Genomic DNA, 12592 nt, shown 5'->3' on the forward strand with positions numbered 1-12592 from the left:
TAGTTGATTATAAAAATATTTTCTTATCTAATGATTTCACCTGTTCTAAAAATCAATGACTGAAGCGATTATTGTTTAAATTATTTATATTAGATAACACTCGACTTAATTCTGATAACAACAGTTCTAGCAATAATAACTGTATCACTCGATTCTCACAAATAATAACAATAAGTTTCCGTCTTAAGGCACGCTTTCGTAAATCTTTTACTTATGCATAAATTAATAGTAATAATAATAATTAACGATAAAGATAAATGTTGATGTCAACATAAAAAAATGCATCACATTCCTACAAACATCAGCTTTTTCAATTAAGCCATCAATCGCCATCCGGAATCTAATTTGATTTTGGCGAACGAAATATGGCTTTCAAAATTATTTTTAACTCGTAAATAAGTAATAAAAGCAATCATGGAATTTTTATGGCATCTAAAATTCTGTACATTGCATTTGCCGCACCTTATGGCAGTTCGACGGTTTATGAACCGTCAAACGCGGTAGGTCGTGGCGAAACTTCTATTCGCGAATTTGTCTAAACAAATTGAATCAAAAAAACACATTTTAATAACTGTCAAATATCTCTAAAAACTAAAATGTAAGGGCTGTTATTAACACAGATTCATTTTTGAACACCTACAAGGTATACTAGGCAGGTGTTTTCTAACCAGCAGGAGTGGTGGGTTCGCTGTTCACGCGTTGATTACTTGCTTTGGTTACTGCATCGTTTTGGCAATAGTGGTACGGGGTGCTAAGTTTTTTTTTTATTTTAGACTTACGGCTTCTACTAATGGGCTTCAGCACCATTTTTAACTTCCTAATCCCGATGTCGGTAGCAATAGACCCAAACTGCGACTTCGAACAAGAAATGAAGATGGGAGTAAAATATTACGTGTATAACCTAGGCTATCCCGGGCTGTATGCGCCTTCAATTTCTTGTCGTTGGATTGGCAAGAGTCCCGAAGGCACTGTAGTCGTAGTGACGTGTGAAGACATAGATGTGCCACTTGTAAGTACTGCTTAGAATATTTTTATAATGGTTTCAAAATGCTGTTTTAGAGTCAAGCCTGTCAATTAGACCGTGTCGTCGTTTCTCTTACGGGAGATCCACAGTTCTATGATGGGATCGGTTACTGTGGGAAAATTGGCAGAAGTCATCTCTCCGAGAGCAATGCCATATCCATTGGTAGGTACACTGTGATGGTGTAAATTTATTAAATTTGATTTTCAAGTGTGTGGACGTCTTGAATATTTGTGAATAAGGTATGCTCTGTTGGATATTTTGTAGTCTAAAACAAAAAAATCATTAATTAATTAATTATGTAACCAAGGGTTGTTGTTAGCTAAAATCACTTTAGCGCCCCTTTCCCCAGAGTTGAGAGCTATTTCGAAACCTGATGAAGAACGTTTATTTGATGCACAGGGTAAAACTAGAATCTCAATTATCAGTGTTAGCTTTTTTTCCGATTAAACATCTTTGGCCTCGACCCATATAAGTTAAAAATTTTAGGTATTTTTATTTAAATAGACACGAAACTAATAGTGGAGTCTTGACTGTAACGTTTTACACACCAATAAAAAAAAAGTGTTTATGATAAAACCACGTTTTATCATAAACACCTGCCTACAGTGTTGGGGACAAATATGTTTCAAATTATCTAGATATAGATATAGATATATGGAAAATAAAATTATCTAGATACAGATTGTTTTCAATTTTTTAGAAATGTATCTAGATAATAGATGCAAAAAAACAGATACTTTTTAAAACTTTGGCCAATAAAACAACTGATAACAAGTTTTTATTTTTTAATGAATCTTTTAAAATTAATATTTCCAATGTGTTGTCGCCTAAATAATTTTTTTCCATAGGTGCAGAAGAAGTAACTATTTTGTTAAATTTAAAAAATAAGCATTCTACTGCAGTATTCATTCACATTCGATTACAAAACAAATTTGTGCTAATTAAAAAAAATTAATCACTATGTAACACGCAATTATTATTTTTTGGAAATAAATATACCTTTAAAGAAATCTTTTACAATAAAAGATTGTTTTAAATTAATTTAAATTAGCTTTTATAAGTGATTGGTCAATTGAACACCCCTTACAACCAGCGGGTCTACCGGGTTGTCCTGGTAAGCAGGTAAAATGTGTTGCCCCTACAAGCGTTTATTGTAAAATGCAATGAATTATGGTTTATGGTATTTAAAATACCGTCTTATCATTACTTAATATTAATGGACCTCAGATTTATCACCCTTCAAGAATATATAAAGATGGATCGTACTGAACGCTACAATATTGAATATGATGATATTTAAAATATGAGAGTTTCGGTGGACAGACGATTGGCTTAGTATTTAGTCACAGAAACTATTAGTGGACCTCTTATCTCTACTTTTTTCTATGGAACCACCATCACCAACATGAAATGCCAAAATTACTACTACAATAACTAAACTACCAACTGATTAAAAAAAAAACCTAAAACAAAAAAGATGTATTATCTGTATCTGTGGCACTTATTTTTTTTTACCTAAATACAGATATTCTGTGCTTACATTTGATTTTATCTGTATACAGGTAATAGTTACCGAAATATTTATCTAGATAATTTATGTGGATACAAATATCTAGGTAATGCCCAAGACTGGCTGCTATATGTGTTAATTAATTTAATCAAATTACTAATCAGTTGGAATAACGTCAACTTAAAAAAAAACAGTTTTTTTTTAATCTTGGAATGTGCGAATGATAAGCTGTTTTTTATTCATATTAGGTTCGTACAGCTGTCTGTGACTTAATTTTATGTATAATAGTATTGCATAATACATTTGTATTATGGTTATGCTTATATTATTTATATGCTTATATTATTTACTATAACAAATAAATGCTCCGAAAAATGAACTTGACAAACAATATTTAAATCCTTAAAAAAATTACACAAGCGAAACTACGTCCAGAAAAACATAGGCTTAATATTTTGGTTTTGTTTTTCAAGGCTGTTTTGAATTAACAAATTTTCATGGTAATCAACATACCTACGCAGAATATACGGAAGAAAAGCTTGAATCGAATGAAACCAATATCTCATTGTATTACGACATACTTGATTTAGTATCGTAGGATTAGTGAAAACGATTTTACTTTTATATTGTTACAAATGTTAAAATATAACTGTCACTTTTTTTCAAATAACATTTTGATAGATACGCAAATAGTAGTAGTTTTTCATTTAATCAGTAAAGAATTTTTTATAGTACGTCTAACGGAAGGAAATTTTTCGCATTTGATATTCATTATTTTTTTCTGCATACAAAAATTCTTAACCAAAATGTAACTCTATTATCATTTCTAAATTATCAAAAAAAAAGTATAAAGATATATAAACAATAATCGAACGTGAGATCCATTCAACGCAGAAGCTTCTAGTTCTGTCCACTAAATTAAAATTTTCTTATAACCTACACATCTTACACTAAAATTAACCGTCAAGTTTTTGAAAGTTTGTTTTTGAACGTTGATTTTTCAATTCAAACTTTCAAATTGGCGATAACCTAACAAGATAAAAATTTTATCAAAGACAGATCTCCAAAAATTCATGGCTATTTTTGATTGTGATTTTTATTGCTCTCTCCGTATTTTACAACAATATCAAAGTTTAGAAATAGTTTCAACAAATTATAAGCTGACAAGATTTGCAAATCAAAATTTGACATTCCGAAAATTTGATCTTCAATCACATTCAGTGTAAACAAATATCAAGGGTTATTTCAGCTCTTCGTTTAATCCAACTAATTCTTGCGTTGTTTCCCACAGTTTTTCTTGAAATTTTGAAAATTTGGCTGTATAATAATAATCATCAACAGCTCGACAATCTTCAAAGTGTCGTCCGCTATACATTTCGATATTTTTTTCAACAGAGCAGTAGATAGTGGTTTGAGCACCTTCTTCCGACGTCTAAGACCAAAGCAAAATTAACTGTACTACCAAATTAAAAAAAAAAAAACAAACCTTAGCTAACCAATTTTTAACTGGATAACACGATAACCAAAGCGCAGTCGCTTTCCCCATATGTCTGTAAATGTTGGTCTGGACAGCACCTGGATGTAGAGAGTACGTTGTAACGTTGGTGTCTTTTAATCGTCTAGCCAGTTCCTTCGTAAACAATATAATGTAGAGTTTCGTGCGGCAATACATATTGAAATTTCCCATATGTTTACATATATTTTTTAAATTAGCCCCGAAGGCAATCTTTGCCAGAAAAGACGAAACGTTAATAATTCGGCTAGAATCAGTTTTTTTCAGCAAATCTGAAATCAGATATAACACACGTGAAAAAGAGAGAGGCACTTTTATAAAATTGTACTGATCAAAGAAAGATCTATTCACCTAATAGCAGATTTGTAAGAAGGAACATCGAAAAATAGTTAACTTGCATGCTCATGTAGTAACCATCCTTTGATTTTTCTTGGCCTATGTGCATCACTCCGGCGTTATTAACTAAGATGTCCAACCTATCTTCATTTTTATTAATATCTTTAGCAAAGGATCTGACCGATGCAAACGAACTAAAATCGATTAGCTTGATGTGAATATTTGTGTTGTCGGTTTTTTCTATGATGAGTCGACGCGCTTCTGCCGCTTTAGCGTAGTTTCTGCAAGCCAAAATCACTTTGGCGCCCCTTTTGGCAAAGTCGAGAGCTGTTTCGAACCCAATACCTGAAGAAGGTTTGTTTGGCACGCAACGTAAACTTATAAAGTAAATTACCAGTGTTAGCTCCTGTAACAACGGCGGTTTTTCCGATTAAACATTTTTGGCTTCGACACCAACCGCTTGAAAGTTTCAGATATATTTTAAAAATGACTGTCGATGCAAGTGTTATAATAATTACAAACAGGAAACTCATAGCACGACTTTGAGTATAAAGCTTACACTGAAGAATAGATATAGGTTTTATACACACAAATAGCCGACAGAGGATTATTAAGTTAAAATCGGAAAAACAGGTTATTTTAATTTGCCGCAGGCGAAGACAACGCATATGCGTTTTCTTATAACTGTGCGTGACTTATCTAATCTCTATGTATTTTGTATTGCATAACACATATTTACGAAAAAAAGGATCACCTACATGGAACAAAATAATCCTCTGAAGGTTTCAGACTTAACAAAACGGGTTCAAGCCCTTATCTAATAACAGACCAACAATAATAATTTGTAGCAATGAATTGGTTCTATTGTCCGCTTCACATTTCTTCATAGAATTTTTTAAAGTCTCGAAATTTTTATTGTACTCCAGGTGCGAGGAAAGTTCTATCGAAATAACGATTCTTTTAAACGATCCTTGACTCAAACTAATTTTCTTGAACAAAATGTAGCGCCATTATTATTTTTTGAAAAATTCCTGGAGCTGTGTGTACCATATAGAAGTCTACCGTATTGAAAAAGTCCACGATAAAAATGTTGGTCGTCAACAATTTCTATGAGTTTTCTTGGACTTCCGTTTCCAGATACGCATATGAGAGACTAATGATACTAAAGAACGAACAGTTTGACGATGATGTCTTCACAACAACGGTTTTTTTCACCATGTACTTTCTTGAAGGCAACAATTGTCGCAGAAAAATTTACTAGTGTTTGGTTTCTTCTGTAACGAAACTGTTATTTTCAGGTCTCTTTTCCTCCCAATACACCATCGGCGGCAAGTTCATGTGTACCCTCACCGCCATGCACAAGACCCCCATCCCTACAACCAGCTCCAGACCCGCCACTTGCAACTGTGGTTGGAGGAAAAAGGTAAAATCAAATTCCCTTTACTACAAAAAAGGTAGTCGTATTTGCCCGTACAGGTTAAAATAGTGGGAGGAGAAGACACAGAGGTCAACGAGTTCCCCTCGATGGCCGCCCTTGTAGACAAGTTCACTTACGACGCCTTCTGTGGAGCCTCCATAATTTCGGAAATGTACTCGCTAACAGCCGCCCATTGTCTGCTTCGCAAAAAACCCAGCGACTTGGGGTTGTTGGTCGGGGACCACATCTTGTCTACAGGTACGTTCACGTTTTGGATGGTACTGCTGGTACTAAGCGTGAGTTTTAGGTAACGACACTGACGCAGCCACTCTCTATAAAATATCGGACTTTATAATGCATCTTGAGTACGATTCTAACACGCAGGTGAACGATATTGCCATTGTGAAGACTGTGAAGCCTATCGAGTTTAGTCTCGAGGTGGGACCTGTGTGTTTGCCGTTCAGACACACTTGGATGGATTTCTTCGCCGAGACTGTAACTGCTGTGGGTAAGGTTCTGAAATAATCCAGAAAATTTTAGACCAAGAATTGTTTCAAAAATTTTGCATAAAAAACTATTTATTTGACATTTAGAAGAACACGATATTTTCTTCTAGGTTGGGGCTTCACCGACTTCTCCGGGAACAAATCCGACACCCTTCAAAAAGTCGATCTTTCCGTCGTCGCCAACAGCTACTGCGCCAGTGAATTACCGGACCCAGTGACTGACCAGCAAATCTGCACGTACGCCCCTGATAAAGATGCTTGTTTGAGTGATTCTGGAGGACCTCTTTTTTGGGAGGACGAAGAGGCTAGGAAACTGAATCTTGTGGGAATCATCTCGTACGGAATTGGATGTGCAACCGACAAACCTTCTGTTAACACTAGAGTTACTGCTTACTTGCCTTGGATACTTTCGGAAACCACGGGTAATGCTTGGTTGAAATTAGCTGCATCTGATTATTTTGAATGCGTTTTTTTGCAGATGCTGTTTATTGCATTAAATAGGAAGAAGTGATTGACTTAAGGGGATTGTTTTATGTGAAAATAAATTGCTTTGCTTAAGTCTTTGTTTTATTTTAAGACATATGGTCTGATACTTTTCTTGAAACCTCCGAGAAGATTGGAGTACAGTTAACAGTTTCTCGAAGACGAGTCAATGGATCTGTATATCAATTAATAGAACTACAGAATCAAATTTCACATTGTTGTTGTGGTGACCGAATTTGAATCAAAATTTTCGAGCTGAAATTAATTAACAGCGGCGCGAAATCACATTTGAATAATTTGAATTTGAGAAAGAAAAAAAATCATCAAAAAAAATCGTTTAACATAGGCAACCAGGTGCACGGTAACGCTTGCTGGATAGTTGGACAATTAGTAGCGCTAGGGATTTTAGTTAGAGGGTTGGTGGTTAGACAGAGGGCGGTATGGTGGAGCGTCAGTCTGAATGTGTTTTTGTGAATGTAAACACGTGGTAAGAGCTAGTTTAAATTAGTTGGTTTGGTAGTTAATAAAAGGGAGGAGGCCTTTGTTTAACGACAATCAATCGTAATTTCTACGAGGACACAGTTTTTCCCAAACCGCGCGGCTAATTCTTGCGGCTTTTAATCAAAAACATGCTATCTTTCAACCCGGAACATGTGCTGTAAATTTGTTTTATTGTTTGTAAATTCACCAATCAAGTTAGTTTTTCTTAATCGTCAGCTAGTGTTAACACAATTTAACAATCAGGATTATGTCGCCTTCGCTCGCAGCTTCTTTCCTCCTAGAGAGGGGGCGAATTTTTTTTGCCTCTCCTAAAAAAAATGTGTCTATTATTTCTTGCGCTCTCTACTCGCACGCAGTGTATGCTCACTTGTATGAAAGAACGTCCTCCCGCCACTTTTCAAAAAAAAAACACACAACGTAGGTTTCCATCTTGTTAGACGATCACAGCCAAGGCTAAATTTTGAATTTTTGAATTTTTCGCGGGCCTTTCAAACCTTTTCAAGGTCAATTTAAAGGCGGGAAGTTTGGGTTATCAGTATCACATTGTCGAGAATGAATGAAGAAATCTTTTGTGTTTAGAAAGTAACGGTGAATATTTTTAACACCTTTTTTGGTGACGTTTTTTAATATATTTTTTCAATATGAGGAAAAATTGTTTGACGTCAAGTTAATTAAACACTGTTGTCAATTTTCTGTATAATGTCTCACAGTTTATGCAACCAGTTCCAAATTAGCGACCACAAATGAGACAGTTCATTGCGTCCATTTGGATGCAATTAATGATCTCATGAATTGTATAATGACATTTGTGTCATTAAAAACTTCTTATTAACACTCAAATGCTTACTGCTAAATAGTTGGCACTGACAATGTCATAGATTCTAGAGAAAGAAATTAATTTACATTCGGTGCAATTTTATTTTCATCGCAAGTGCAATAAAATTAACACTGGAATCCAAAGGTCTTTTTAATATTCACTTAGTTATTGTGATAAATTTGACTACAAATCGGCCTACATATTTTCTACCCCCTTTAAATCAGATATACACTAACTATGAAGTATGTTCCACCTACTACATATCAAATAAGTATATCTAAAATCAGAAAACTGAACTACGTATAGAAACCAGACTGTCACCTTTGACCTTCTACTAACCGAAAATGTAAAACTGCTTTCCTTCCTTGCTTAAAAAAAATATATAACTTTTTGTAGACCGCTCAAGCGTCGTTGAATAAACAGCGTCAAAATAAATAATTAAATTTTCGATATGTCGAGACGCCCTCACCCTGGTTAAAGTTTAAGCGAAGGTTGCTGCAGTTATACGCAGGTTTCAGTTCGGGCTGAAACCGATCAATAAGTTAGACGGTAGTGTTGGATACAGAGGGCAGCTTTTTCAGCTTTTATGGATGGGTTGATAAAAAAGGTACACGTTGCGGGAAGATAAATCTGTTTATTGGAAATTTTATTGGGGGTTCTCGCTTTTATTATTTGTGAATAATTTTATTTAGAATTTTAAAAGAGGAACTGTTTATTTATCTTCGCATAATTGTTATTGTTATAGTTGTGTCTAGCGCAATGTACCGGTCCGTGCCGGTTCGTTTACCGGTTTATGCTTTCAGCGAAAAGTTTGCCTTGACTAAAAAAGAAGCATCGCTATTATTATCATTGCAAATGAGCAAACGAATTTACCGATTTTTATTATTCTGTGTGATAGCGTGGCGGTTTTTAACAGCTGGTAACAATTTCTACACGTTCGGCACTGTCTTTCTAAAAACTTTAATCTTGAATTTATCAATCAGAGACGAGTGCCCTATCAATGTTAGACGTGTGCTTAACGTGTTGTGAAACCAGATTTATGTTACCTTATTTGCTGCTTGCCCGATTTGACTTTTTGGGTAGTTTGTGGAACCACTAATTTTTACCTGCTGTAAGGCAGGTAAGATTGTTTTTGTGACAATATGGTGATCATTAATGGAATTGTTTTTACTACTATATAAATTGTTAATTATCATAATATGTTTGTAACAACGTAGATTGGCGATTTATTATGCGATCAAGGTTAGCCTTCTTGTGACAATGCGTTCTATTTGATGCCTTGGAAATCGTCTCATTAGTAGAGAAAATGCAGTCGGCCTACATAGATGTCACATTAACGTTCTTTTTTATCACTGTTCCAGTTTTGCTTCTTTTCAAACTTTATCTTAAATGTTCGATTGGTTGGTGCAAAAGTCAAAGAACTCTGGTCGGCAGAACTGCAATTATTACGGGAGCTAACACAGGTAATTTCCTAGATTTTCCTCCGCACTCAACAAGTCAAAAATTCTTTAAGGTATTGGTCTTGAAACAGCTATCGATTTTGCAAAAAGAGGTGCCAAGGTTATCTTGGCCTGTCGAAATTTCAGTAAAGCTGCGGAAGCCCGCCGTCTAATAATCGAAAAAACGGACAACCCGAACATCCATATTAAGCTTGTGGATCTGAGTTCTTTCGAGTCCGTTCGAGCGTTCGCCAGAAGCGTCAACGAAAGCGAAGAGAGGTTGGATATTTTGGTAAATAATGCCGGAGTGGCGCCTCAAAGCGAAGAAAAAACCAGAGATGGGTACCACTTGGGCATGCAAGTCAACTACTTTTCGATGTTTCTTCTTACAAATTTACTCTTAGGTAAATCTGCAGGATAAGAGATTTTCTTTTCCTCTCAGTGTCATATATCGTTTCAGGACTGATGGAAAAAACTGGATCTAGTCGAGTGGTTAATGTTTCATCTTTGATGGCAAATTTTGCTTTGAAGTTCAATTTAAACGATTTGTGTAAACATTTGGGAGATGTAGATATGTATTGTCGCACGAAACTTTGTATTATATTGTTTACGAAAGAACTAGCTAAAAGATTAACGAACACAAGCGTTACAACGTATTCGTTGCATCCAGGCGCTGTTAAGACTGATATTTATAACGACGCGTTGAAAAATGTGATCTATTGGTTCGTTTTTTATCCCATGAAGAATTGGTGTTCAAAGGTATAACAATAAGAACCAAGTTTTTCAGTCGCCTTTAACCGATTATACAGAAACTTGTGGTTGCATAGCGATAAATAACCATCGGTTTTTGTTTAACTGACGAATTTAAAAGTGTAATATTTCTATTTTTGGTATTTCTAGACGCCAGAGGAAGGTGCCCAAACTACTATTTACTGTTCTGTTGAAAAAAATATTGAACAGTTTAGTGGTCAACACTTTGAAGACTGTCACATAGTTGGTGACTATTATTCTGCAAGGAACGTGGAATTAGCAGCGAAGTTGTGGAGCATGACCGAAAAACTCGTTGGTTTAAATAATGAAAAATAATTGCGCTCTAACGATTTTTATTTGTTAGTAACGTAATGTAACACAAATAATTAACCAGTTTGTTAATATAACTGAGTTATAAAAATAAGTATATTGAGAACTATGTTTTGTACGAAGACTCGGTGTACAAGGTTCGAAAACAGCAAACAAGTATAATTATCTCATTTGTTGCCACTAGGTATTTAATTAATTGCATAAAATACATGGTATTAAGTTGAACACAAACAATTTTTTTTCATACAAGTAAAATCAGTATATTCACTTAAAGTGATATGATAAATTCTTTAGTTAAATTGATAATGAGCAATTTTTAGCTACATATAAAACAATTAAATTTTGTTGAGAAGTAGCACTACAAAAGATGTTGAAAATGTTTACCGCTATAAATTTTAAATATTTGAAAACCGAATGGACTTAGATCAGGGGAATATTCCGTCATCATTGAACACATTGACACATGTGGAACCTTTTTTAATAATTTTGTGAGATGTGTTTCATTGAATAGCAGTTCTCAGTGATAATTTTGATAGATCTATTTATGGACTTATGGTTGTTGTCTCAAATGATCAACAACATCACCTGAAGCTGAAGGCCTTGTCGCTGATTTACCTATTCTCAGACTACCAGTTCTTACAAATCAGTTTATCATATACCGAACGTGATTTTGAAAAGAAGCTTTTTGAAATTGAATTTCTGGGAATCTTGCAATGTATTCGTCTTTACAAGATTGCATTAGGAAGATCCATTCACCATTCTGGAATGTTGGGTTGTGATAATAGGACATCAGAAAAAGTGTGTCTTCCTCCAATGAGTTGTTATGGGTTCCAAATGTCATAAGTCGCATTAACATTGGATGTAGGAAACATTTATATTGTCGTATCTCTGTCTTAATTATAATTTCAGTCGGAACAAAACTGCATGAATTGTTTTCAAGTTGGAGTTCTTCGAATTTAAAATGTTTTTCAGAGCATTTATTCACATTTTAGGGTAATTTTCACCTAGAGAACTGCTTGTAAAACGACTCATTTTCAAGTTTATGGAAAGGTAACAAGTCTGTTTATACCTTAACTTAGTCAACAAGTTGAAAACACCGTTCTCTTGGGACTACAAAACCGCAGGGTTTACCGGGACACGCTTCCTACATCTCATTTACTACTGGTTATTAAAGTATAGCTTGAAATAACATTATAATTTGTTGATTGTGGTTTTTAAATAACAGGCAGTTATTTTACTCTCAAAGTCATTTTGGAACCGTCGTCTTAATTTCGTTTTATAATAATTTCCTCAAACTAAGGGGCAATAAATTACTATTCAGCTCTTAGAATTAAAACCATGACGTACCTTAATTCTAACGCGTCTGAATGAAACTTGAAGGGATTAGTTCATTTATCTCCTCGTCTAGCTTTGTTCCGACTGACACTACTGTACTTTGTCTCAACAGCAGCTGTAGATCAGGGGAAATTGATTTCTTTCTTTGCAAAACGTTCTAACATTATCAAACTGTCGGAATCTGCCAAGCTTTATTTCAGATATTTATTGAAGAATTCTCAACGTGTACTGAAAATAAACAAACTTGGGGAAATGAATGGAAACGCAAACAAAGCTATCGATGTATTTACATTTCGCTCGTTAAATCAAATGTCGCATCGTCGATCTCGTTTTATTGACATTGCTGTCGCTTCAAAGAACCATGGTGGCATGTCCACATATATCATTCGTGTTCTTGTACTTATCAGTACTGGTTATACTCCACCAGAGTAAAAATATTTATTGTGGATAAAAATCAGAAAATCTAATAATTATTAGTGGCAATACTGTTGTTACTTCAAGAAAAAACGATCTTTAAACATATTTTTATCCTGATAATTTTCCCGCTTATGTTTTTTCAGAATAACTCCGAGAATGCATTCAATAATGCATCTTATGTATGCATACCTGAAATAAGTAATCAACGGAAAAA

The 12592-nt window shown here is 34.5% G+C and overlaps 3 protein-coding genes across 6 annotated transcripts in view; 2 read left to right on the forward strand and 1 right to left on the reverse strand.

Annotated features, from left to right (window-relative positions):
- Window positions 1-6864, forward strand: part of LOC135124497 (venom serine protease-like) — an 83654-nt gene extending 76790 nt beyond the window's left edge. For 2 of the 4 annotated variants that reach the window (XM_064049606.1, XM_064049605.1), the window contains exons 2-8: window positions 774-1009; window positions 1060-1186; window positions 5682-5806; window positions 5860-6058; window positions 6108-6308; window positions 6417-6728; window positions 6785-6864. In XM_064049606.1, the coding sequence (XP_063905676.1) occupies window positions 791-1009; window positions 1060-1186; window positions 5682-5806; window positions 5860-6058; window positions 6108-6308; window positions 6417-6728; window positions 6785-6807 (1206 nt within the window). In that variant the 5' untranslated portion in view covers window positions 774-790 and the 3' untranslated portion in view covers window positions 6808-6864. The other 2 variants (XM_064049609.1, XM_064049608.1) reach the window with 2 other exon arrangements.
- Window positions 3775-4916, reverse strand: LOC135124504 (retinol dehydrogenase 11-like). The gene is made up of 4 exons (XM_064049615.1): window positions 4778-4916; window positions 4399-4728; window positions 4021-4319; window positions 3775-3966 (listed from the first exon to the last, which is right to left on the reverse strand). The coding sequence occupies exons 1-4, from the start codon at window positions 4914-4916 to the stop codon at window positions 3775-3777; spliced, it is 960 nt and encodes a 319-aa protein (XP_063905685.1).
- A 2549-nt stretch (window positions 6865-9413) lies between the features above and the next one.
- Window positions 9414-10632, forward strand: LOC135123922 (retinol dehydrogenase 11-like). Its single transcript, XM_064048780.1, has 4 exons — window positions 9414-9570; window positions 9621-9950; window positions 10007-10305; window positions 10447-10632. The coding sequence occupies exons 1-4, from the start codon at window positions 9414-9416 to the stop codon at window positions 10630-10632; spliced, it is 972 nt and encodes a 323-aa protein (XP_063904850.1).
- Window positions 10633-12592: the final 1960 nt, after the last annotated feature.

This window comes from Zophobas morio, unplaced genomic scaffold, assembly GCF_036711695.1.
Source record: "Zophobas morio isolate AGI-343-1 ecotype UQ-CSIRO unplaced genomic scaffold, CSIRO_AGI_Zmor_V1 ptg000007l, whole genome shotgun sequence".
Classification (NCBI taxonomy): domain Eukaryota; kingdom Metazoa; phylum Arthropoda; class Insecta; order Coleoptera; family Tenebrionidae; genus Zophobas; species Zophobas morio.